At 41.2% G+C, this 26,780-nt stretch overlaps 2 protein-coding genes across 15 annotated transcripts in view; one reads left to right on the top strand and one right to left on the bottom strand.

The window, feature by feature from the left end:
* LOC121863807 overlaps positions 1 to 6,021 on the bottom strand; it is a 32,884-nt gene extending 26,863 nt beyond the window's left edge. For 4 of the 7 annotated variants that reach the window (XM_042362647.1, XM_042362649.1, XM_042362652.1 and 1 more), the window contains exon 1: positions 5,791 to 6,021. The gene's annotated coding sequence lies outside the window, so the exon portion shown is untranslated. Of the gene's footprint in view, positions 1 to 5,767 lie in introns of all 7 variants that reach the window. The other 3 variants (XM_042362651.1, XM_042362650.1, XM_042362648.1) reach the window with 1 other exon arrangement.
* The window catches only part of LOC121863805 (pericentrin-like), a 92,354-nt gene that overhangs the window by 33,338 nt on the left and 32,236 nt on the right, over positions 1 to 26,780 (top strand). For 5 of the 8 annotated variants that reach the window (XM_042362637.1, XM_042362641.1, XM_042362642.1 and 2 more), the window contains exons 2-13: positions 12,447 to 12,688; positions 12,852 to 12,922; positions 14,164 to 14,328; positions 14,606 to 14,726; positions 15,188 to 15,387; positions 16,055 to 16,174; positions 18,877 to 18,999; positions 21,669 to 21,769; positions 21,953 to 23,114; positions 23,650 to 23,764; positions 24,032 to 24,189; positions 25,452 to 25,619. In XM_042362637.1, coding sequence (XP_042218571.1) covers positions 12,499 to 12,688; positions 12,852 to 12,922; positions 14,164 to 14,328; positions 14,606 to 14,726; positions 15,188 to 15,387; positions 16,055 to 16,174; positions 18,877 to 18,999; positions 21,669 to 21,769; positions 21,953 to 23,114; positions 23,650 to 23,764; positions 24,032 to 24,189; positions 25,452 to 25,619 — 2,694 coding nt within the window. In that variant the 5' untranslated portion in view covers positions 12,447 to 12,498. The remainder of the gene's footprint in view (positions 1 to 12,446; positions 12,689 to 12,851; positions 12,923 to 14,163; positions 14,329 to 14,605; positions 14,727 to 15,187; positions 15,388 to 16,054; positions 16,175 to 18,876; positions 19,000 to 21,668; positions 21,770 to 21,952; positions 23,115 to 23,649; positions 23,765 to 24,031; positions 24,190 to 25,451; positions 25,620 to 26,780) is intronic. The other 3 variants (XM_042362638.1, XM_042362640.1, XM_042362644.1) reach the window with 3 other exon arrangements.

A 26,780-nucleotide genomic window follows, 5' to 3' on the forward strand; every position in this document is an offset into this window, starting at 1 on the left:
CTCCTTAAAAAAATATATATATGTGATCGTTGACCTGCCTTGCCTCCCCGCCCCTCACACACACACTGGTGACTTAACAGTACTCATGTAAACATCAACAAGACCCGGCGACACTCACACACAGAGGACCAGCATGTGGGGGACGACCTTTAATGTGTTGTTTCACTTCACATACTCTGACCTATCGTCGTGGCCTCTCACATTACGTTTGGAAGAGTCATATGTAGAAACCAGTTGGGGAGTGGGAGGCCGGGGGTCAGGTCAAAGGTTAAAGATACATACACACCTTTACGTTGAGGACCTCAGGTGTTTGTCCTCGAAGGTGTCAGACTCGTGGGGCATGGAGGGTGAGCACAGTACTCCTCGTTGAAGCTGTGTTTTTGGATGGTATTTACGTCATGATATGGTTAGGTTAGGTTAGGTTAGGTTAGGTTGGGTTCTTAAAGGCTTAGCTACACAACCCCATGCACGGAGAGATCGGTCAGAGGTCAAGGTGAAATATCATTTGGCAACTTAAAGCAATCCCCCCTCCCACACCCCTCCTCTCCCATCCCCTCTTACTCTCTTCCTTCCGTCTCCTCCAACTTTTATATTAGCTCCCGCCGTCGAGTAAACATCTGTGTGGATGACTCTTACACACACACACACACACACACACACACACACACACACACACACACACACACACACACACACATATTATTTTGCCCCTAGTCTATAAGTAAGACATTTCCTCCTCACTCCTCCTCACTCTTCGCCTCCCATGACTCACAGGCTGTCAGTCATGATAACCTCCACTCACCTCCAGAATGACCCTCACCGACACTCACTCTGTCTCACTCTGCCTCTCCTTGGCAGAATTATCGTCATAAGATTGGCCTCAGAGTCTTGCAAACTCGATTTCAGTGAGTTGCGACAAGACAGAGAGAGGAGCCGAGTTTGTGCCTAAATTTTGCTGATAAAGTGAAGTGGGTTTATTATTATTATTATTGTTGTTTTCGTTATTGTTATTATCTTTGTTTTATTATTATTGCTATTATTATTCATTTGTGTGTGTGTGTGTGTGTGTGTGTGTGTGTGTGTGTGTGTGTGTGTGTGTGTGTGTGTGTGTGTGTGTGTGTGTGTGTGTGTGTGTGTGTGTTCGAATTGAATGCTGATTGTGAGAGGTGAGAGAACGCATCCTGGGTTACCTGGTGACTGGGTGAGGCTACATACAGATCACGACACCTAGGAAAGAGAGGAGAGAAGATTAGAGGAGACGAGAGGGAGAAGGAGAGGGGGAGCATCGGCCAGGAGAGGAGACAGAGAGGGAGGGAGACGAGAAGAGGAGAGGAGAGGCAGGCTGGTGGAGGGCGTGAGCAACAGAGTAATGGGTGAACAGTTAAAGGGGATGGATTTCCAGCACATTGCACGGCGAGGGCGACCAAGATGGATCACAGACAGGTGGAGGTCAACACGGGTACGTCACACCACCCCACCCTCTACCACCTCACCTTTTCTGCCACCTCTCACATCCACCACCCCACCACGTCTACCACCCTACCACCTCTACCACATCTACCACCTCTACCTCTACATCTACCACCTCTACATCTACCACCTCACCTCACATCTACCACCCTACCACTTACATCTACCACCTCTACATCTACCACCCCACCACCTCTACCTCCTCTAGCACCTCTACATCTACCACCCTACCCCTACATCTACCACCTCTACCACCTCTACATCCACCACCTCTACCTCTACACTACCACCTCTACCACCTCACATCTACCACCCCTACATCTACCACCTCTACCTCCTCTAGCACCTCTACATCTACCACCACATCTACCACCCCACCTCTACATCTACCACCCTACCACCTACATCTACCATACCACCTCTACCTCTACATCTACCACCCTACATCTACCACCTCTACCCTACACTCTACCACCCCACCACCCTACATCTACCACCTCTACATCTACCACCTCTACCACCTCCTACCACATCTACCACCTCTACCTCTACATCTACCACTCTACCACCTCTACATCTACCAACTCTACATCTACCACCTCTACCTCTACATCTACCACCTCTACATCTACCACCCTACCTCCTCTAGCACCCCTACATCTACCACCTCACCTCTACATCTACCACCTCTACCTCTACATCTACCTCACCCCACCACTTCACATCTACCACCTCTACATCTACCACCACCACCTCTACCACCTCTACCTCTACATCTACCTCCCTTCATCTAACACCTCTACCACCTCTTCCTCTACCACCTCTACATCTACCACCTCTACCACCTCTTCATCTACCACCTCTACCACCTCTTCATCTAACACCTCTACCACTCCTTCCTCTACCACCTCTACCTCTACCACCTCTACCCACCTCTTTCCTCTACCACCACTACTCACACACACACACACACACACACACACACACACACACACACACACACACACACACACACACATGAGCTACATTATACCACACCATACCCCTCCCTCTCTCTCTCTCTCTCTCTCTCTCTCCACACGCTAAAAGTAACTTCGCAAATTATTATGGTCTGTGTTGTTAGAGTAGGCTGGTGAAACTTATGGTTGAGTCTCATCTTAGTCTGGTGGATCATGGTTGTGTTATAGTATAATGGTTGAGCCTCATGGTAGTGTTATGGGATAATGGTTGAGTCTCACGGTTGTCTTATGGTATAATGGTTGAGTCTCATGGTAGTCTTACGAATAATGGTTGAGTCTCATGGTTGTCTTATGGTATAATGGTTGAGTCTCACGGTTGTCTTATGGTATAATGGTTGAGTCTCACGGTTGTCTTTGGGTATAATGGTTGAGTCTCATGGTTGTCTTATGGATAATGGTTGAGTCTCATGGTTGTCTTATGGTATAATGGTTGAGTCTCACGGTTGTCTTATGGTATAATGGTTGAGTCTCATGGTTGTCTTACGAATAATGGTTAGTCTCAAGGGTTCTATGGTATAATGGTTGAGTCTCACGGTTGTCTTATGGTATAATGGTTGAGTCTCATGGTTGTCTTTATGGTATAATGGTTGAGTCCTCACGGTTGTCTTATGGTATAATGGTTGAGTTCATGGTTGTCTTATGGTATAATGGTTGAGTCTCAGGGTTGTTCCTTATGGTATAATGGTTGAGTCTCACATTTGTCTTATGGTATAATGGTTGAGTCTCATGGTTGTCTTATGGTATAATGGTTGAGTCTCACGGTTGTCTATGGTATAATGGTTGAGTCTCATGGTTGTCTTATGGTATAATGGTTGAGTCTCACGGTTGTCTTATGGTATAATGAGTCTCATGGTTGTCTTATGGTATAATGTGTTGAGTCTCACGGTTGTCTTATGGTATAATGGTTGAGTCCATGGTTGTCTATGGTATAATGGTTGAGTCTCACGGTTGTCTTATGGTATAATGGTTGAGTCTCATGGTTGTCTTATGGTATAATGGTTGAGTCTCACTGGTTGTCTTATGGTATAATGGTTGAGTCTCATGGTAGTCTTATGGAATAATGGTTGAGTCTCATGGTTGTCTTATGGTATAATGGTTGAGTCTCACGGTTGTCTTATGGTATAATGGTTGAGTCTTGTTTGTCTTATGGTATAATGGTTGAGTCTCATGGTAGTGTTATGGAAAATGGTTGTCTTTTTTTGGTCGTGGGTGATGACGATGTAAGATGGTAGTTAGGTAAGAGATCTTTTATAGGATGAGAGAGGAGAGATTAGTTATGGGTCATTTAGCAGAGGGTGTAGAGAGCTCCATTACTGTGTGTGTGTGTGTGTGTGTGTGTGTGTGTGTGTGTGTGGGCGACGTTCTCCTTTACGTGTGGTGTAGGTCAACCTAACCTTCCTTCCTTGCTCCCTCCTCCCTACCCCCTCTCCCCCCTCTCCATCCCCTTTCCGTCCCCCTCCCTCCTCCTCCTGCGTCTTGTTGCTACCTCTGTGTATGTGTGGGGGGTGTTGTTTATGTGTGTGTGTGTGTGTGTGTGTGTGTGTAGGTCTCCACAACACCACCACCTTACCTGTTGGTCTCCCTCCTCCCTGCCTCCTCATTTACATGGTGTTCAAGTGGGATAATTTGCTCCTCCTCAACTCTTACCCGGGTTCTCAAGGGCGTCAGCTGTGGTTAGTTACGGCCCCTCTTGTGTAGTGAAACCTGAGTGAATATGTCCGTAGGGTTATATACACCACGTCATCCCTCTCCCAAACACACACACACACACACACACACACACACACACACACACACACACACACACACACACACACACACACACACACACACACCACACACACACACACACACACACACACACACACACACACACACACACACACACACACACCACACACACACACACACACACACACAACACACACACCACACACACACACACACACACACACACACACACACACACACACACACACACACACACTCCACACACACACACACACACACAGAGTAATAATAATAAACAAGGAGTCAATTCAGTGAACGTGATCGTTTATATTGGAATGTTGTTTAATATTTGTGATATGTTTATTTAATGAGTTTTGGGGGAATGTTTAGTGTGTGTGTGTGTGTGTGTGTAACTAACAATTACCCCTTCGTCCCCTCCTCCTGCGTCATATAAATACAACATACAGAAGACTCTAGCCCACATACGCCTATCTCTTTTGATGATGATTATTATTATTATTATTATTATTATTATTATTATTATTATTATTATTATTATTGAGTGACGTGTTGTTTGTAGTTACCTGATGGTGTGGATAGTGGGTGTGTAGTGTTCCTTATTGGACAATGGTAACAGTAGTACGGGTAGTAATAATGGTAGACAGTGGGCAGGTTAATCAATGGTAGAGGTAATGGTGGTCGTCGCAGCTAGTTTTATCCTTGTGGTATTAATGGTAGGTGATAAATGCCATGGGATAATGGGAGTAATGGTGCTGGTTGTTATGGTCGACATTGTTAATGGTAGTGAAATGTGTGTGTGTGTGTGTGTGTGTGTGTGTGTGTGTGTTTGTGTTTGCCCTTCACCTCTCCTCTCCCTCTCCTCCTCGGCGTAGGGTTGCAGATGACGCAGCAGCAGCAGGAGGCAGCCACCCTTTGTTTGTATACTTGCCTCCCAGGTGACCCACACAGTGAGTGGGTGAGTGGGGTGGTGAGTGAGTGACTTGTGGAGTGAGTGGGGTGGTGAGTGAGTGAGCTAGTGGGTGAGTGGTTTAGTATAGTGAGTGAGTGCGTTAGTAGAATGGGTGAGGATTAGTAGAGTGGGTGAGGGAATGAGTTCGTGGGTGAGTGGGTTAGTATAGTGGGTGGGTTAGTGAATCAACGGGTGAGTGAGTGAGTGGGATGAATCAAGGAGAGAGAGAGAGAGAGGAGCTGTATTCGTGTGTCGGTATGAACACTAATATATAATTATTTGGGGTGTGTGTGTGTGTGTGTGTGTGTGTGTGTGTGTGGTGTGTGTGTGTGTGTGTGTGTGTGTGTGTGTGTGTGTGTGTGAGCTTCGGCTATTTTATATCACTACAGCAACATGTAATAATACTGTATATGTAGTGGAATAACTAATAATACATATATACCTTCTAACTGAACGTATGAGCGGGAATACCTGTTGTCGTGTGGTGTTAATAACTGTAATAACGACATAAATTTCACTCAACGACGCTGTCAGACGACACCAAAATTAAAACAAACAAACAAAAAAATCTACGTACGTTTAAAATCAGGTTTGACTTACTCAGCATTACTCCATCGCCAGCACCACAAGATTCGGGTTATCACTTAATTTTTTTGTTCTTTTCGGTAGTTGTTATCGTTAATCCAGTGGGTGTTTTGTTGTTTTTTTAGGTGAGTTATCAGAATGTTACGGTGTTTGTTTGGTGGTGGTGACGGCGACGCGTGTTTGGCGGAGGTGTCTGGCAGCGTCGTACACACGGTAGCACCTGCAACCTTACACTGGCGCGCCCTCCCTGCCTCCTCCCTCTACTCCTCCTCTCTCTCTCTCTCAGTCCCTCCATCCCTCCCTCCCTCCCTCCCTCCTGCGTCGCGCCGGGTCCAACAACCTCCTCCTCCTCCTCTTACTCTTCCTCTCCTTCCACCTCCTCCTCCTTCCTCCATCCCCGCTTCTGCACCCCTCCAACCTCTCTCTCTCTCTCTCTCTCTCTCTCTCTTCTCTCTCTCTCTTTTTTCTTACCCTTCCGTTCCGCTTTCTCTCTCTCGCTCTCTCTTTCACTCACTCTTGCTCTTTTTTTCCCACTTCCTTCCTCCTCTCCCCCTGTCACCCGTCTGGTTTTTCTTTGTTTGTCTCTCTCTCTCTCTCTCTCTCTCTCTCTCTCTCTCTCTTAAAGTCCCTTATTTTATGCATTAGCTCAGATTTCGTCCAGATTTGAACTATATGGAAATACAGACAACGGGATACTGTTGGAAGTTGTAGAGAGACAACGGGATACTGTTGGAAGTTGTAGAGAGACAACGGATACTGTTGGAAGTTGTAGAGAGACAACGGGATACTGTTGGAAGTTGTAGAGAGACAACGGGATACTGTTGGAAGTTGTAGAGACAACGGATACTGTTGGAAGTTGTAGAGAGACAACGGGATACTGTTGGAAGTTGTGAGAGAGACAACGGGATACTGTTGGAAGTTGTAGAGAGACAACGGGACACTGTTGGAAGTTGTAGTGAGACAACGGGACACTGTTGGAAGTTGTAGAGAGACAACGGGATACTGTTGGAAGTTGTAGAGAGACAACGGGATACTGTTGGAAGTTGTAGTGAGACAACGGGATACTGTTGGAAGTTATAGAATAAAAATAGAAATGGCATATAAACAACAGAGGACTAAGTGGGCGTGTTTGCACCAGCAGAAACAAGGGAGTGGGCGGGGTAGGGTGGGTGGGTGGAGTGGGTGGGCTGGAGGAGACGGCCCGGGAACCTCGTATTAGCGGGTTAATTAGCGCGTCAACACCTCACCTCCTTTACACACGCTCCACCTGACTACCTACCATTTTACATCTGTTGACAAGACGAGAATTGGGAGTTAGGAATCAGATTGGAATGATTGGGAATTAGGAATCAAGTTGGAATGATTTGGAATTAGGAATCAAGTTGGAATGGTTGGAAATTTGGAGGAATCAGGTTGGAATGATTGGGAATTTGGAGGAATCAGGTGGGAATGATTGGGAGTTAGGAATTATGGAATCAGACTGGAAGTTAGGAATCATATTGGGATGATTGGGAGTTAGAAATCAGATTGAAATGATTAGGAATTAGAAGGAATCAAGAGGAACCAGGTTATAAAATGATCGGAAAATCGTATCAAGAATCATATACAGTATATATATATATATATATATATTGTTTTTTTTTTCTTTAAGACTTCCTTTAGTTTAAGATCAGAACCGAAGACTCGACAATTAGGTTACAGATAATTAAGTGAAATCACATCAGGAAGCTTAACTTATTTTGGGATTAGTGATTACGATTAGATTACAATTAAAAATTACGATTACAGATTAGACGTCGTGGAGTTGTTATTGTTTACATGAGACGAAAATCATATTATTATTATTATTATTATTATTTTTTTTTTTGGGGTTATAACTGTTTGTGTCGTATATTATGGTGTGTGTGTGTCGGGGGACTCTTCAACCTCTTCTTAATAATGATCAAAGTTGAAGAGCCGCAGCCTATATAGGGACGGGGACCTGCTGCCCTCACACACACACACACACGTACGTCAATACTTATATCCGTTAAGTCAGCACCGCCGCCTCCATTTGCTACAATACGGTACTGTCTACTTCACATTATCCGCTGTGTGTGTGTGTGTGTGTGTGTGTGTGTGTTGTTGTGTGTGTGTGTGTGTGTGTGTGTGTGTGTGTGTGTGTGTGTGTGTGTGTGTGTGCGTCACTTGCAGTCATCTACGCCTAGAAATTAACACCCGCTGATTTTGGTGCAGGACTCGGGTAATTAATTTTCCATTGACATCTGGGAGGTTGTCGTCGTTGCGTATTCAGTAAATTTGATCATAAATGTGTCCGGTCCTCGGCTCAAACTTGCCTCTTAAGTGCCTAAGTTGACGCATAAATTACCCTCTTTTAGTTTAGTTGATATATGTTGCACCGTGATTATGTTTGCGGAATAATAGCACACACACACACACACACACACACACACACACACACACACACACACACACACACACACACACACACACACAGGTAAATCGGTGTAGGTTGGTAGGAAAAGTTTGGTCGCTTTGATCGCCTCCATGGGACTACCGGCCCTGTGTCCTGCTCCCTCGCTCACCACCTGTACTTGTTGTGTGTTGTTGAGGCGCTTGTCTATATCACTTGTGAGATAATGGCGAAACAATACTCGATGGTGTAAACTGTATTGAACACGCCGAAGGTACAACTATAATACTACATAATATGGTAGTACAGTTATGGTACAGTGTAGGTAGTAGTGGTAGTATAGTGGTACAGTGTAGGTAGTAGCGGGAACAGCAGGTACAGGACGGAATGGCTGCCACTTCCGCCTCCAAACATGTCACTATATTCTCTCCCCTTTGGAAGTTAATATGGCAGTGCCGGAGCACACCTGTATACACCTGTACCACCACTCGGGGACACTCACGGTGACGGACGGACAGGTGTGTGTGTGTGTGTGTGTGTGTGTGTGTGTGTGTGTGTGTGCGCCAAGTACACACACGACCATGGATACACTCATCAACTCACCGACAACAAGGACCCGCCAACACACGCGGTCTTGCAAGTCATATTAACCTGTCTAGTGTGTGCAAACCCCGTGGTGAGGACCCAATTGCATGACTGTCCACTGCTGTAGTCACCAGGTGTTAGTGGAGGCTCAGGACAAGGCAGTTTCTTCTCCCCTCCTGTGCCACAAACACCTCATTAACGCGTAGTAACGTAAGTGCTGTTTAAAAAGTGACAGGGTAATGTGCTGGCCATATAACGCTTTTATTACTGTACTCCTCTGTGACTCGAAAGACTGACTGACTGACTGACAAAGATAATGATTGCTGTATCCTCACTCTCCCCTCGTGTGGGTAAGGAAGGAAGAGCAGGAGGAGGAGGAAACGACACTGAAAAATTCAACAGAGAGGAGAGTTTCACCTTACCGAGAAAGGGACGTGACCAATGTGTGTTTGTGTGTGTTGGGGGGTGGAAAGAGCTAGGTAAGGTAGACAAGTACCTGGTGTAGAGGTCTACCTGTGAATAATTAAGCGCCATGAGTATTGCAGCAAGGTTTATACAGCGTCTCCACTACTCTACTCGCTTACTGTATTATTGGCCAACGTGTACAGTGCCACTCCTGTTGTTGTTGTGTGGAGTAAAGTATAATAATGGTGGTGTGAAGTAAAGCTTAATAATGGTAGTATTGTGGAGTAAAGCTTAATAGTGGATGTTGTGGAGTAAGGCAGGTCACTAGGTGGACCTTTATCGTTCGTGTCTAAGGTTGTTGTTATTTCCCGCGTAATGTACCATTAATACTGTCTTCACTATCAGTGCCGCCTGCCGCCGCCTCCACCTTCCGACCCCCGTCACCCGCCATCACCTTCCTGACCGCGTGACTGCCTTGCCGACCCCTCCCTGACACCTCCCTCTCCCGTCAGTCGGCCTCGGTCACCCTCCAGTCGTATCATCTGGTTTATTCAGCCACTTGTACTATGTAAATTACTTGCATCTGTTTTGAATGATAATGGCACTCTGGAGGACATAGGTGAGCCAGGGACATAAGGCAACACCTCACAGCTACACCACCTAATGAGAGAGAGAGAGAGAGAGAGAGAGAGAGAGAGATCCTCAGTAACACTAAAGATGAGACAACGATGAACACCCTGACACTTATTCATGTATATTCGTTCACGGAAGTTTGCCTGACTGTTTACATCTGATTCTGGCGTGGTTCGTGACTGAAGCGTCTGACATGAAAGGGTCGGTCGTTCTCGTGGCTGTGGTTACTGGCCGCTGAATGAGGTAGTTTGGAGAGTACAGTAGTTATCTTGCTCTAAATGATAGTTCCTCCAAGATTATCCACTAGATGACTCTGTAATTCCTTGGGTGATTGAGGAAGGTGTGAGGTGAGGAAGGTGTGAGGGAAAGGAGGTGAGAGGAAGAGGTGTGAGAGGAGAGAGACGTAAGAGGTGTGAGGAGAGAGTGGCGTTAGGTGAGTGGGAGGGGGGTGGTGTGAGATGTGCAGAGGGAAGAGAGGTGTGAAGAGGGGGAGGTGTTAGGTAGGGGAGGTGGGATCCTCTGGCACGTGATGGTCGCTCCTCTTGAAGACTGCCACACCAACACCCTCCCCACGTCTTACTCCCCTCCTGTGTCATCCTCCTCCCTGTGTCATCCTCCCTCCCCTGTCATCCTCCCTCCTGTGTCATCCTCCCCTCCCCTGTCATCCTCCCCTCCCTGTCATCCTCCTCCCCTGTCATCCTCCCCTCCCTGTGTCATCCTCCCCTCCCCGTGCCATCCTCCCCTCCCTGTGCCATCCTCCCCTCCTGTGTCATCCTCCTCTCCCTGTCATCCTCCTCAACCTGTGTCATCCTCCCTTCCTGTGTCATACTCCTCTCCCTGTGTCATCCTCCCCTCCCTGTGTATCCTCCCCTCCCTGTGTCATCCTCCCTTCCCTGTGTCATCCTCCTCTCCCTGCATCCTCCCCTCCCTGTGTTCATCCTCCCTTCCCCTGTGTCATCCCTCCTCTCCCCTGTGTCATCCCCCTCCTCTCCCCTGTGTCATCCTCCTCCCTGTCATCCTCCCCTCCCCTGTGTCATCCTCTCCTCCCCTGTGTCATCCTCCTCCCTTCCCCTGTGTCATCCTCCCCTCCCTGTGCCATCCTCCTCTCCTGTGTCATCCTCCCTCTCCTGTGTCATCCTCCTCAACCTGTGTCATCCTCCCTTCCTGTGTCATCCTCCTCTCCCTGTGTCATCCTCCCCTCCTGTGTCATCCCTCCCCTCCTGTGTCATCCTCCTCTCCCTGTGCCATCCTCCCTCCCTGTCATCCTCCTCTCCCTGTGTCATACTCCTCTGTCATCCTCCCCTCCCTGTGTCATCCTCTTCCTGTGCCCATACTCCCTCCCTTTGCCATCTCCCTCCCCCCCCTCTCCCTCCTCCTCCTCCCTCTCCCCTCTCCCCTCCCCTCCCCTCTCCCTCCCCCTCCCCCTCTCCTCCCTCCCCCAACCTGCCCTCGTGCTGTATATTGCTGCCTCATGAACTTGGACCAGCGACACTCCTCCACCTCAAGGAAACTAATGCCTTCCTTAAATGTGCTGCCCTACTTCTTCCTTCCTCCTCCTTCTTTCCTTCTGTGTGCGTGCGTGCGTGCGTGCGTGCGTGCGTGCGTGCGTGCGTGCGTGTGTGTGTGTGTGTGTTGGGAAGCATGAACTGGAAAATTACAACTTTCATGAAAACTTTGTGGTGGAAATTGAGTTTGAGATAAGATATGATTTAACGTTTAAGTTTGTTTATATGTAAGAAGGGTGTAGTGAGGTGGTACACAGTGCTGGGGGGGGTCGAATCTTCTCTAATCTTACTACTTTCTGTGTTGTCCTTTGCCTTCATATTCTTTACTGTTGAAGGCCAGAAAAGAAAACTTAAAAGAGGTGGGTGTGTTAGGTGAACATTTCTTCCCGGTATGTAACTTTTACACAAAACTCCGAGTGGTACGGTGGCTAAATTTGGTGAGGAATTGATACTTTTTGTATGCTAAGTCACACAACCAGTTAACAAATTACCTAATCAACCATTCAGTCAGTGAGCCAATCATGATGTTAATTCACTGGTGGGGGTGAGGGGAGGTGACCTGGAGAACCCTCACAATAGATAGGGAGCCTAGTGCACATCTTGGGTGACCTCCTCCCTCCTCCTCCCTCCTCCCTCCCTCCCTCCTCCCTCCCTCCTCCCTCCCCTCCCTCCCCTCCCTTCCTTCCTCCCTCCCTCCTTTCTTCTCTCTCCCCTCTCTCCCTTCCCTCCTCCTCCCTCCCTCCCTTCCTTCCCCTCCCCTCCCTCCCTCCCCTCCCTCCTCCCCTCCCTCCTCCCTCCCTCCCCTCCCTCCCCCTCCCTCCCTCCCTCCCCTCCCCTCCCTCCCCTCCCTCCCTTCCCTCCCTCCCTCCCTCCCTCCCCTCCCTTCCCTCCCTCCCTCCCCTTCCCTCCCTCCCCTCCCTCCTCCCCTCCCCTCCCTCCCCTCCCTCCCCTCCCCTCCCCTCCCCTCCCTCCCTCCCTCCCTCCCTCCCTCCCTCCCTCCCCTCCCTCCCTCCCCTCCCTCCTCCCTCCCTTCCTTCCTTCCTTCCTTCCTTCCTTGTTATAATTACACATTAAACCACCAAGTTTTTCTTTGTGTTCCTTTTCTTTACCTATTGTGTTTTGTTTTACAGAATGTCAGTGGACAATATTTGGAGGATGTGAAGAGTCTCCTTATTGAACTGGATGAGGATATGCAAAGCTCTCCGAGTGTCCCTGCCAGCATTGTTTACTGACACATCCACAAATGCATCATTGTCACAAGATTGCACTGACATCAACACTGTACCAACCCAAGGAGATGATGTGAAAACTTTCACAGATAAAGTGGAGCATCTCATTAATATCAGGAACACTCTTGTAGAAGCTGCCAATGGTGAGTTAGTCTCAGTTATATTCTGTTTTATTTAGTAATTGCAGGAGGAAAAAATTACTTAAAGTTTTTTAATCTAATGTTTAAGAACAGTGATTTCTCAATTGCTCTTACAATGATGTTTTTTGACGTTGTCATTGACTACAGTATAATGTTCTTTCTACAGAATTTGAGGAGCATTTAGAAGAAGCTGTGACTTTGCGTTTATCATGCATCAAGCGTGAGCTGTATGATTTGGTATGTACTAAATACTTTTACAGTATCAAATTTTAGAGAGACAATAATAAGGTTTTAAGAAATAACATGTGGAATTCTACTTGCAAATTAAGAGAAATGGCATTCTTTCATATATTTTTTAACTTCATTTCTAAATACAGCTGGAGTGCAGCAGTTAGGTGGATACAGCGCTCGCCTCCTGTTCCAGGGGTCGGTAGTTTGATTCCCTGGCACTGATTCACTCAACTGTAAATGGGTACTTAAGTTGACAACATAGAGAAGTGAATGGGGTTGAGTGCAATACCGGCCCTGCTGCCTCCTTGTGTGCTGTATGCACACTGTCCCTAATGGGCAGTCATGCCTATGGTACCCTTTTTCATTAATTACAGTAATAGGAGTCATGAAAATTACAGTACAGTACAGTACAGTACAGTACTGTACATGTAATCACTACTGTATACTGTACTCAACATTTGAGGCATTTTATGTTTCATTTCACTGTTACAATTAACACTTCTTAGCTAACTTTATTTGACACTTGAGATTGCTCATGTTTTACAACCTAACACTAGACTGATTTGTACTATATATACTGTACAAGTAGCTCACTCACTCATTGGAGTTGAAACACATTCGTCACTAACACAATGGTGACTGGAACTTTTCAGATGATCAGTTTTGCTCTCCTGATATGTCCAGCTCCCTAAAAAGACACCACAGTTACCATAAAATTGCTGCTGTAATATATTTTTTTTTATACGTTGTACTAGTCTACCATGAAACAAATTTAATTTACATTTAATGGTCTTAAAAACCAAATACTGTATGGTACAGTAGTTAAGTGAGTTATAAATGTTAGGTCAGGTGTATTATGTAATGAACCAATGAATTTGGGCTCAAAGTAGCCTTGGGATTGATGGCTGGGCTGGACAATCCAGTCAATTAAATGATTACGAATTTGGAATTAAAAGGAAGAGCTTGGATGCCAAAGTTGCCACTGAATGCAGAGTATCATGATCACATGTTGTCACCTCGACAAGCAGTTGTCAGGCTTTTACCATTCTGAATTCAACTCTACTCACTAGTTTTAGATCCAGCCAGTCTTGAACAACACAAGAAAGAGGGAAGGTATCTCTGTCTCCTGACTCTAGGCTCCATCATGTAGTTCAAGGCACCAATGAAATGGAATGTGGTAGGGAAGCTTATACTGTACATGAATGCTCTTTACAATCCTGAATTGCTGTAAACCTGACTTTCCACAGACCAAGTTGACTGCAATAAAGTTAACTGCTAAAGACAGTGAGGGAAGCACGAAGACGTCTTCCATTTCTGAGGACTTGACCACTCAATTGGAAACGCAGCAGCAGTTTATACATGAGTTTATGGATATTACTACCAACATCAACTTGGACGCTCAGTCAGAAAAGGTTTGTTGTTCACCACATTGTCTTCACACAGTATCATAAAGATAATTACTGTACTCCAAAGTGAGTGACTATAAAGATAATTGGGTACATTTAACAATATGGACAAAAAGTATATTTTTGATAATCAAGAATAATTAAAATCAGTACAGTAGTAATAATATGTTATCATAAATGTTACTGTATTTGTCTTGTATTTGGTTATTCAGTAAGGCTTCAGAAGAATTTACGTTACTAGATACAGCATTTATTCTCTTAAGAAAATTCTGTTTCTCCTCAGATGAAAATTCTCAAAAATCAGGAGATGATGGTCCACAAGATTCTTGAAGACAATAAAGAAAAGCTACATTTTGTTTGCCAAGAGCATATGGAAGACATGAAAAATGTTTCTAGTCTCTCAGGTATGGACGTGTAATATTATCAACCTTTGTACAGTGCAGTATATCTTTTTGCTTTTTTCTACCTTCAGAACTCTTTGTTGCATAAACATTATTGTAAAGTACTGTACTGTATGTCTCTTCCGTATTTGGTGAGTAACTCTCTTTATGGAAAAAAAAATTTCGATGGTAAATAAAAACATACAAGAATGTAAGAACTTAAATAATATGTCTGAGGCATTAAAAAAATTATAGAAATACCTGTACTGTACTTATTTTGAATATTTCAGGATAGGAAGAACTGTACACTATTTTACATTTAAGTCAGCCAATTTTAGTATATATCCAGTTATATTCAATAAATTTTTATGGCCTTGTTAAACTTGACAAATGTGGTAAGATTGATACTGATCATAGAGAGTCATTAGAGTACCCAGTTTCTGTATTGTGTTATGTTCAGCAGACTAAAAAAGATTCCTATACAGATGCTATCAAGTACAGCAGTGAGCTGATGTTATCCCTGGAGAAAACCTTATCAGATGAAGTGTCATGGGTGGAGCAACAGTATAAAGAACTGCTGGAACAATATAATTATGAGCAAACCCTTCACACACAGTCACGGTCACTCACACTGGAGGAGCTCAAGAACAGGCTCATTGTCTTGCTCAGAGGCACAGCTACACAGGTACAGTACTGTATTGGTTTTTGTTGTTATTGTAGCCCCAGTTTCACAAGGTTCAAAGCCAGTGGACCTGGAACATTTATTGAGAACTGCCTGACTGGCATCTCTCATGGCAGTTCAGTTCAAGCATTGTCTGTGTTGGGTGAATGTCAGTCTTGTAATGACTAGATTGATTTGTAGCGTGTTGGACAGCTTTTCTATGTAGAGAAAGTGGATTTTGGGTGAGTTAGATAATATGATGGAATAGGTTTAAGGAAGGATGGTGACCACAGTGCATTCTGCAAAGATATACTGGATTCTTGCATTCATTTCTCTAGATAGATTAGTTTCTGAGATGTGGATATCTGCTGCAGTGTTATTCTGAATGCTGTTTGGTTTGGGTCTTTGATTAGAAGAGTATGCTAAGCTGGTATGTAGTCTAACCGTACTTTAATTCATATTTATTGTTAGTTAATAAGTCTAGATTTATAAAAGTGAAGTAAAGTACAGCCTAAACAATCTTAGTTCAAACATTAGCAATGCTAATATCTAATTAAAGACATTTTTGGCACCAAGAAAATGTAATGGAGAAATATTAGCTCCAGCCAGGGTAAAGTACATTGTCTATTGTAAATCAGAAAGATCTTGTTGTTCATCATTTAATCCTTAAACAATTTTGCCTTTGATTTAGACTGAATTGGATGATCTTAAATCTCATCAAAAATGTGAGTTGATGAAGCTTCAGGAAGAACACGGTGCTGAGGTTCAACGGCTGGAGAGACAACTGGCAGTGAGGGATCAGGAGACACTGGTCAGTAGAAGTGTTTGAAGTATTTCCTTAATAAAAGTTAACTTGTTGCTTGATTAACTATAAATTCATTTTAAAGTAAGAGTTTCAGATTTTATTTTCTAATAATTATCTGAATCACTTTCCTTTTGTATTTTTTTAGGTTGATATATCTGTATTTATACTAGCGCCAAATTCATGGTCTGTAAACACTCACCATACCACAGTACAGTAATGTCACCTGATAGATGCCTTGAAATAGCTTACTGTGTTACTCTTGGACTTTAATCATATGAGCAGGGGAATCTTTGACTGGTGGAGCTTAAACTTTTATGTGTATGGATATTTGGGTTTGTTAACTCCTTAATAACTGGTGTTGAGTGAATGCGTCTACAATAAATACAAAGTACGCACAGCTTTCTCCACCGTAGTTGGTCCACAGCACATTTATGACATCCCCTTGAAAAAAAATTACTGTTTCGGTCTATGCCTGGACAAAGTGGTCAGGTGTGTGTTTTTTTTTTTTTTTTTTTTCAGGTCATGTGGGCTTACATGATAGTTTCTTCTTTTTGACTCTTTTTAGAGTTTATCTTAAACTGTTCATTAAGGTACATTCTTGAGTCTTGGTTATGAGGAATATTCATCATACAAACTTGAGAATCAGGACTTAGGCAGTGTGTTGAAATACTACAGTATTCTTACTTTATTTCTCCCTCCCCACAGGCTTGGATACTTTGATATATAATGTACATTATATTCCCTCTCTGTTGTACATTACTGTAGTGCATTCCAGTCTTAAATATTTACCTTTAAATAGATGGGTGTTACTTAGTACTGCATGTTTATTATAGTATAGTATACAATATGTTGTATGCAGCAGTTGCTTTGGTCCATTTGAAGGATATCATGATTCTTGTGAATTACTGACAGTAAATTATCTCTGTTTCTATTAATTGAATTCTTAGTCTGTATTCACTATGAGCAGAGTGACATGGAAAGTTTTAACTTTGAGTTTGATATATTTACCGTACAGTATATGATTGACAGGATATATAGTAAACGTAAATTGATCTTTATAATTATAGAATTTTCCTTTTCCTGTGTTAACTCTGTAGTTGTAAATGTTGGTGTTCATAAGATCACAGCTCAGTTTCTTATAAGATATTTTAGTATAAAGGCTAACTTTTATAGTCAGTGACCTTATTGAACAATGAGAACTCACAATGAAAAGATGGTCCTATGCTAACAAATTATGTCTCTCACCTAGTAAGATAAGATTTTTCTTTAGCTTTTGCAGCTTGGTAGTGCCGCATTAAATTAGCCATATTATCATGCACTTGCAGTAGGGAACAATTGTAATAGTGACTGTAGTTAGACCTTTGTACTGTGAGCTGAGATGAAAACTTCAAGCTTATTTGTGAATATGCATTGGCACAGAAAAGACTAATTTGCTTTGGTTGCCTTTCTCCTTATTGCTGCTTCCTTAACGAGTCTTTTTGCATTAATATTAGATGGTCTTGTACACATCCCAATTCTGGTATATAATAATTAAAACCATACTACAGTACAGTACTTTCTCATTCCTTTTTTTATTTGTTCAGTCTACAATAGAACCATGTTTGTACACAAGGTTGTGACCCAGAGGAATATATGTAAATACAAAATTGAGCTTACAGTATGCAAATACAGTACATAATGTAATGGGAAAATAGGGTTAACTTACAGGCACCAATGAGACTATCCATTTAGTTATTCTTGCCCCTTTTATACCATACTTAACTTGTCTGTACTTGTGGAGGCAAACGCCATCCCTTCCTCACATTCTTAACAGTGCAGGCAGCTGTTGACTGCTTATGGTACTGTATATTTGTATAACCAATTCTGCTTATAGTTTTTTTAGCAATGTTTTTAGTTTTAGCATATGTTGATATTTTAAAATGAAAACAATCAGGCAATGATTTGATTGAGTTAATCTTTACAGGCATCAGCTTAATTAGAATTAATTTGGGTGAGGACATGAAGGAGGATGTTTATCCTATATGTGCTCTGGATTGTAATTAATCAAATTTATCCACAGAAAACAAATACAGACTGTATATCAGAGTTAATTCTATTCACTGAGGTGCAAAACTAACCCAATACTGTACCTGTAAAATGTTTGAGAATATCCATGATAGTTACCACTTTCTCCTACATCAAATGTACTGTAGTACAAACATCTATTCTTATCCCTGTCTTAGACTACACACATACACACTCTCTCTCTCTCTTTTCTTAATTTAATTACATCCATTTAATCTTTTGAGTTTGATTACTGCAGTATGTGTGTTCATCAGATTTTTTCTTATTTTTGGGGACAGTTCTTAGTACTGTACAGTATAGGATGTTCAACATTTATCTCCAAGTAAAAATTGAGAAAACTTATAAGTTTGACTTGAGAACACAATATATTAAAAAAAATTTAAAGATACTGTAGATGCATGGAAGATTTTTTTTAAAAAGAAAAGGTAAAACCATTATTAGTTCAAAAGGTAAATTTGATTAAAATCAGGTTTGCATTTTGCACAAGTTTACTGAATTGATGATTTCTATTACTATAGTGGTAAATTTTTTATGCCTAGATATTTGGGAAATTCTAGTTCTACCTTTTGGTGTTTGTACATTGTATTGTATCATAATTGGCATTTTATTTACTGCCATCCTCTATGCATGCTTCTGGGAGTCAGATGGCCTTAGATGATGAAGTGGAACAGCTTCGTGCTCAAATTGACCATGACCTAAATGTCAGGTCCTGCATCTCTAACTCATTGTGCTCTGAGCTTGAGAACATCAAAATTCAGGTTACGCAGGTACTGGATGCTTGCTCCTCTGTGTCTTGGCTTTTTCTTTGTGTGTGTGTGTTGGTCAAGAACTGGTACTATATTGACTGTAATCATGAATATTTTACTTTCACCTGTGTTAAGTGTTGTATGTGGTATTAAGCACATCACTTTCCAGTATAAAGCAAGACATAAAATTGATTTATGTGCAGATATGCTATTCCTTAATTCTATATGAATTTGTTTAATATTTCATTTATTGGTTAATGTTTAATTTTACATTTCTTATTCCATAAAGAGTTGCTTCTAAAGCTTTAGTGTATGCAATTGGGCACTTAGAAAGAATGCCCCCCAGCTTTATTTTGCATTACTTATACAATGCTTCTGAATGCTCTTAATACAAAATTGCTGTATGCAATGTAAGATTTAGGTAAAAGAAAAGAAGTAAACAAGTACATTTAGGATATATGTACTGTATGTCATTGTTTATATGTGTATTATAATGTTACCACAACCCCCCAAATATTATTAGGGTGGTTAATCTGTAGATGAAATAAGCTGGAATGGAGATTCTTCAGGTGATCTTTTATGAAATTTACATTCTATAGAATGAATGACATTACAACTTAATTTGAGTAAGGCAAGTATAGGTATGTTTGAACTGATTGATGGCATAGTGTATTTGTGTATGAGTATTGTATGGTTGGAATGAATGAATGTACAAGTGTCTTCCATGACTTTAGTGTTCAGAACCCTAGTGCATCATGAATCAATCCATTTGTTAAGGAAGTCTATTATAACAAGTTTTAGTTATTTTGTTACATAGATAGACGATAAACATGCTGTTATGTTCATGTATAATGTGTTTTGCCTTGCATGTTTTGGTTGTGTCCAGTGTTCTAATCACCAATTTTTCCTTTTATTTATAATATGATATAATGATGATATTGAGTTCAACTGTGATTATTCCTTTGTTCTTGTACCTTATAAACCTTTAAAAAAAAAAATTTTTTAGTAGGACATTTGTGAAATATATATAAATTTTAATAATGAAGCTATTTTTTGAGTGAAAATAACTTTGCATTAATTTTCTCTTCTGTTTGAAATATGAATTAAAAGCATTTAGTGAGACATTGTCCTGTATTATCTCTCGTGCACCATTGTCCATCAGCAGCGTGTTTACATGTAGTGCACAGCTGACCTTTACAGCTTCAAACCAGACTGACTGTTTTTGATGTCACTGTATGTATTAAAGCTGTGTTTAGTTAGTCCTCGATTTATCTGTCTTTAAGCTTATTGTTTAACCTTATATTTTGTTTATATTGTGGTAAAATCCATGAGCTTTGGATGCATTTCTGTAGAGGGTCTTCATTATGTATAGAGGATGCGGATATCTAGTTCACTGTTGTTGTTGCTGCTTGCTGTGGTGTTTAATTCAGCTATTGTCTTTGCTGTTGTCAGTTGGGTATAATTCTTCATATACTATGCTACGCTAAATCACAGGAAGAAATAATACCATTAATGTGATGCCAATTCATACTCTCTCTCTACTTGACTGACATCATACAAATGCCATATTGTTTTTATTCAATGAGAGTAGGATCTATTTATGGTATATATGAGGTAAATATATATAGATGCCTTTGTCACCTGATTAACAGGGAGAAAGTGAAGTAGATGTAGAGGTTTCCACCATGAAAAGTGAAGATGATAGAGAATTATTAAAGATCCAGAAATATTAGGAAATATTTTAGGGTTGCAGGGTGGTTGGAGTATACAGTATTTCAGTAATTAGTGCTTAGGGATGGATATGATATGTGTGTGTGTGTGTGCGTGTGCATGTGTGTGTGTGCATGCGTGTGTGCGCGCGTGTGTGTGTGCATGCGTGTGTGCGTGCGTGCAAGAGAGAGAGAGAGAGATTCTGAGGTGAGTAGTATGAACCAACACGGGTAAACTGGGTGGATAATTTCGGGCTTTGTTGAGGAATTGTAACTTCATTTTATAAAAGACCTGGGAAAGCATTTGAAGATGGAGTGAATGATGGTGAATGCAGGAATTAGAGCTTCATAATTAGATAACAGAACTGGGAAGCTGTTTAGAATGAGTGACAGTGAATGAAGAGAGAATATGTATTGATCTTGATTCAGGTTACTCTCTCTGATAAGACTTGACTTGTGGGGAAAAAAAAATTATGGCTGACTTCATTTTCCTCCCTCTTGTCATCTGCACTTAAATATTATTACAGTACAAAACTAAAATAGTGTTCCCTCTTGGCTCCAATGTTTTTCCTGTGGTAATGATATCTCTTACACCGTGGGCTTCTCTGATGTATTGCTGTTATGTTGCCTATTGGGGAGTTTATTTTGCTTTTCTGTGGATGGGGCTCTTGCATATGTTTTTAATTTGATGTGTTTGTAAAATTTTATATACAGAACTCTCACTTTGGTTGGGATTACATTAACTGATTATTTTTTTATTTTTAGTTATTTCAGCTTAAACTTTAATTATCACGGTTCCAGTAGACTTATAAGTTGCAATCATTAGTAGTACTGTATATATATCCCTTGCATGGTGTAGAGATTAATTTTGATTTATGTTGTCTGGCCACTTACGGTGTCTTAGTACTAACTTTCTTGTAACCTCCTTCGTTCTTGTGCTTTTGCTGCGTGTTGGTGTTCCCTGCTTGTCCTCTTACGTAGCTGGAAGATGCAAATGATGAACTTCACAAGATAATTGATCCTGCAACTGATGTTAACTCTGTCCTCTTCCAGCGGCACTTACAGAGCCTCTACAGTGACAGGTTGGTACAGTATTTCTCTTTTGTTAAAATATTTAGATTTAATTTGAATATAGTCAGCAATCAAAATTCATGGATTTGTAGTTAGGAGTAATTACATAAAGCATTTTATATATGTTCATAGATTCATTCTAAGATTTTATTTTTACCTTAAGAACTTATATGGTATTATCTACTGTGTCTCAGGGACTGGTACAAGAAAACAGTTGGTCTCCTGTCCCATGTAACACTGCAGCTGCTGCACTACTACAGTGTAGCAGAAAGCTACACTAACAAGCCTCAAGATCACAAAGTGATTAATGAAATTATTGAAGATCAATCTGCAATGCATCAGCCAGAGTTGTTTAGTGGAAGGGTTTTGGATCTCTCATTCTTGTCTGATTCTATGCCAGACGATAGTTATACTAGTCAGCTGAATATGTTTGCAGAGGACACTGCCCTGTCAACAGGACTTATTTCCAAAACTATTTATACTGATCAAGGTGATGAGCCAGAACTAGTAAGCAACTCTGGATCAGTGTTAGATAGCACAGCCATGAGTGAAGGAATGTTAGATGATGTAGACAAGGATGAACAAGTTCGCTCTATACTCACAAAGTCATATCCTCAGTTAATGTCGATTCTCAAGGGTCGTTGGGACCGTGTTGTTGTGGAGAATCTAGAGAAGGAGGTTCAGGAGTTAACAATTTCACTTCAAGCATCAGCAGGAATGTTGAAAATATTTTTGCATTCTGTATCATCAGAAAATCAAGATCTTTCATCTCATACTATTAGAGAAGTAACACAAGATGACAGTGTGAAAGAAACAGTCTCTGATCTGAGTCAGCATCACCTTAGTGAAACTATTGAGGCACTGAGTAAAACTCCAGGAGATGAAGTGCAACCTAATAAGTCTATAAGGGAAAGTGAATCAAGTTGCTCTACAGTTTCACTTAAAATTCATAATGTTAGAAAGAAATTTATGAAGAATCTGAAAGACACTGAAGTGGATCTACCCTTAAAAGAAGATGCTTTAGATGTGACAAGCCAGTCATCACAGTCAGAATTATTTAAAGAGTTGACTCAGCTGGATCTTGTCAATCTGTCAGAGAGCCTCACCATTCTATTGAGCCAAGATGAATCATTCATTAACTTCACTAAACTTAAGCACCAGGAACTTATAGATGAGGAAAAACTAAAGGAAGTCCTGAAACAATTATGTCAAAATGTCCAGTTTACAGCGTGTCTTCAAATGAAGCTTCATCATGTAGAGGGCTTATTAAAAGGCCTTGAAGAGGAGAAGAAAACATTAGAGGATGAAAATTGTCGTCTTAATCACTACAGCAAGAATCTCGCTATGGAGCTCCAGGTGAGTCTTGTTAGAAGTGTTTGTGTAATGTCTTCATTACTGTAACTGTACCATATTAAGTCTTATTCACCCAGTCTGTCAATTGTCTTGCTGTTACTGTACATCTTTCTTCGTACAGTATGAGTGCATAGACCATATCTCTCAGGTTAGTCATGGAGAAAATTGGGAATACAGTACGGTATATAATCTTTATAATTGAACACTGAATTAGATGATCGATACAAGGTATTCATAAAGTTTTTGTGCACCATTAAATCATATTAACTTTGGATATACACATGATATAAGGAAACTGTAAACTGCATATAAAAGCTTCATACTTACTGTTTTAACACAATGCCATTAAAATTTTCAGGTTTCAACATATAACTACTGGGACCCTGGGAACCTTGGGTTGTCTAATTGTAAAAAATGCTGACCATAAATAAGTCCTACAGTTCATGATTGGTTATAAAATTGGATTTCAGAATCATTCCTTCACACATTATACACTTGAAATGAATTCTACAACTCTTTTTCATCCATTAAATAACAGGTTGTGAAAGACCAGATAGAAGAATTGGAGGCAGTTCAACAGGACCAAGAGGGAGGGACTGCTTGTACCCAGTATGCAGCAAAAATGGAAGCTTCAAAGGATATTAAAGAAAGAGGTATTTTTTTTCTTTACAATTTGGTTAATGTAAAGTCACGTGCATTTATTATACCTGGTGTAGTGGCTGGCATGTTTTGTTAGATGTGACAACTCTGTGGAATGCTTATCTAGTAGTCTGGCTACTATTGCAAGGTTCCTCAGGGCCATTCCGGGAGTTATAATATGTAATATACTGTAATTCATATATGCACATATACACATATATAATGTATGTATGAAGTCACTGAGTGCTTCATGTCTTGATATATTTATATTTCCATTGCAGTACGAGCCACTCTGTCTGCCAAAAATAAATCACTAATGGATCACACTGAGCTGGTTGCTCGTGTTGGAGACCTTGAAGGAATCCTTGAGACACTAGTGAGAGAGAATGATGCCACTGTTGAAGCTCTCAAGTCTCGGGTCTCAGATCTTTCCCAGCAGGTATGAAGCAAGCTCTGTTTATATATGCAGTAATACAGTGATATGCCCGTTAGCAAGAACAATTGGTGCAGAGCACTCCCGGGAATGAGAGATTTCTGACTAACGAGAAGACTCACTGAAAACCGGAAAAAAATCCCTCATTCCCTGAATTTTTCGGGTATCGGGAAAACTTTCTCTGAATTTCCAGAAATTGTGCCCTTTGGAAAATTGTTCCCAAAGCCGGATTTTCCGGAAAATTCCAGCTTTGGGAATGATTTTCCAAGAAAATTTCAATTCCGGCTAGCGGAGACTTCCGGTTTTAAGAGATTTCAGCTAACGGAGATATTACTGTATCTCCATAAGCCGGAATCCCTCAAACCAGGAACTCTCCAATAGCCGGAATTGAAATTTTCTCAGGAAATCGTTCCCAAAGCTGGAATTTTCCAAAAATTCTGGCTTTGGGGATGATTTTCCGATGGGGCACATTTTCTGGAAAAATCCAAGAAAATTTCCCAAGTACCCGGAAAATTCCGGGGATGGGGAAGGTTTTATATCCGGATTTGAGAGATGAAAAACAGGTCTATTTTCCGGAAATTCCGAGAAAAATCTTCCGGTCCCGAAAATTTCCAAAAAATTCTAGGAATTGGGGATATTTTTCTGGGTTTGAGATCATGATGTGATGCTCAATTTTTGGAACTTCCAAGAATATTTTTCCATTACCCGGAAAATTCTGGAAAATTCCAGGGATGAGGAATTTTTTCCAGCTTTGAAAGATGAAATAATGCATCATTCTGGAACTTCCGAGAACATTTTAACATTACTTGAAAAATTCTGGAGAAGAGGGATTTTTCTGGTTTTCAAAGAGTCGTCTTGTTACCCAGAAATCTCTCATTCCCTGAAGTGCTCTGTACCAATTGTTCTGGCTAACGGAGATATCACTCTACAGTATATGTATGTATACAAAGTGCCATACTGCCTTGATAACTTTTTGAATTGAAGGGGTTCACGAGTCAGACATATATATTTGAGCATTGTAAGTGTCATTCAGCTCAAGAAGTCACTCTTAATTTGTATTAGGTGAGATGGTGCTCTGCTTTCTAATCCTGTCATGAGTGTAATGGTTTTTGTACCAAGTTGCTTACTAGCTTAAAAGGAAAACCTAATGTTACCATAAGAATATATGTATTATGATTGTAATTGTGCATAAGGCTGTGCCCATACTAGTGAGAATTGCATTTATTCTTAATACCACTAGAAATTTTAATTCCTTCATAAACTTACAGCTAGAAGTGGCAGATCGACAGCTTCGATCATCTCGCCAGTTCCTAGAGGAGCATGCCAGTGAAAGAGACCAGGAGATGGAGGACTTAATGCACACCAAAGACAAACTTGCCAGTCAGCTGCGAGAGAAAGATGCCTTGCTCGTACAACATGCTAATTTAGAGAAGGAGGTACTGTATTGTATGACACTCTTTTTTCATATTAGTACTACAGAAGATAGTTCATGAGAGAGTTTTCTGGTTCAAGGCTGAATTAGAGTCAGAATAGAAATGATTTTGTTCGTCTTAATGAGTTTTGGAGTCTTACGTAGGTATCAGTCTATCCCTAAGCTGAGTCGATAAACTAAAATGTTTTAGTTTTGCTTCATATATATTTTACTAAACTTGCTCCTGGTATTCTGTGTATATGTTTTGAAAAGTAATGGCAGAGATGTTTTAAACTAGAATAATGTTTCAATGTACATTAATCGGATACATACAGTAGGGTTGAGTTTTCTGATCATTCAAAACCCAGGAAACAGTTAAGCTGAGACAGAATCTTTTCAAAATACCAGACTAGTGTGCATCAGCGACTTTATTGCTGATATAAAATGTTATCAGACCACCAACATACTCGGATAAATTTGCTTCTTGGTACACAGGAATTATAATATAAACTACAGGTATCTCTTGAGCGACGGAAGCTAGAGTTATGGACATTTATGTTAACGGAATCTGAAAAATGTGGTATTAGTTTTGAGATAAGTAATATAGATTTGCTTAAATGGAAAATCCTTAGGAAATTTCTAGAGTTAGACATATAAATCTCATTAACCTCCAAGATGTCACTAGGGTGTTTTTTAGAGGAAGTTTGTGTCTGAAGAAATGCATCTCCAGTTATGTGATGGAAGTCGACGGGAAAATAGATTTTGAGTTCTGGACAACTTTTCACGAACATAACCCTTCCAGATCTTCAGGGATGCCTGTAATAACAACAGAACAGAACACAAAAGTATGAAATATTGTTCTCTTCAGGCGAGACATCTTCACTTGACATTAATGTTCTTGAACCATTTTTGTGTTAACCAGGACATGTAAATACATGGAGAATTTAAAACTGTACAGTGCATGCAAAAGATTTTATGAGTACTGTATGTAGAGAGAGAAATGCAGATATATACAGGAAGAATATATCAGAGGGAAGTGAATGAGAACAGATAGAGGACATAATTAGGAAAGACCTTTGCCACAGTAGTATGTGTTGTTGATCAAGTATAAGTTAAACAAATATGAGATTATACTCCACTAAAGACATTCTTCTCACATCAGCCTCTCTTGAAATAAGGAATGCCA

The sequence above is a fragment of the Homarus americanus genome, unplaced genomic scaffold, assembly GCF_018991925.1.
Source record: "Homarus americanus isolate GMGI-L3 unplaced genomic scaffold, GMGI_Hamer_2.0 scaffold48354, whole genome shotgun sequence".
Classification (NCBI taxonomy): Eukaryota; Metazoa; Arthropoda; class Malacostraca; order Decapoda; family Nephropidae; genus Homarus; species Homarus americanus.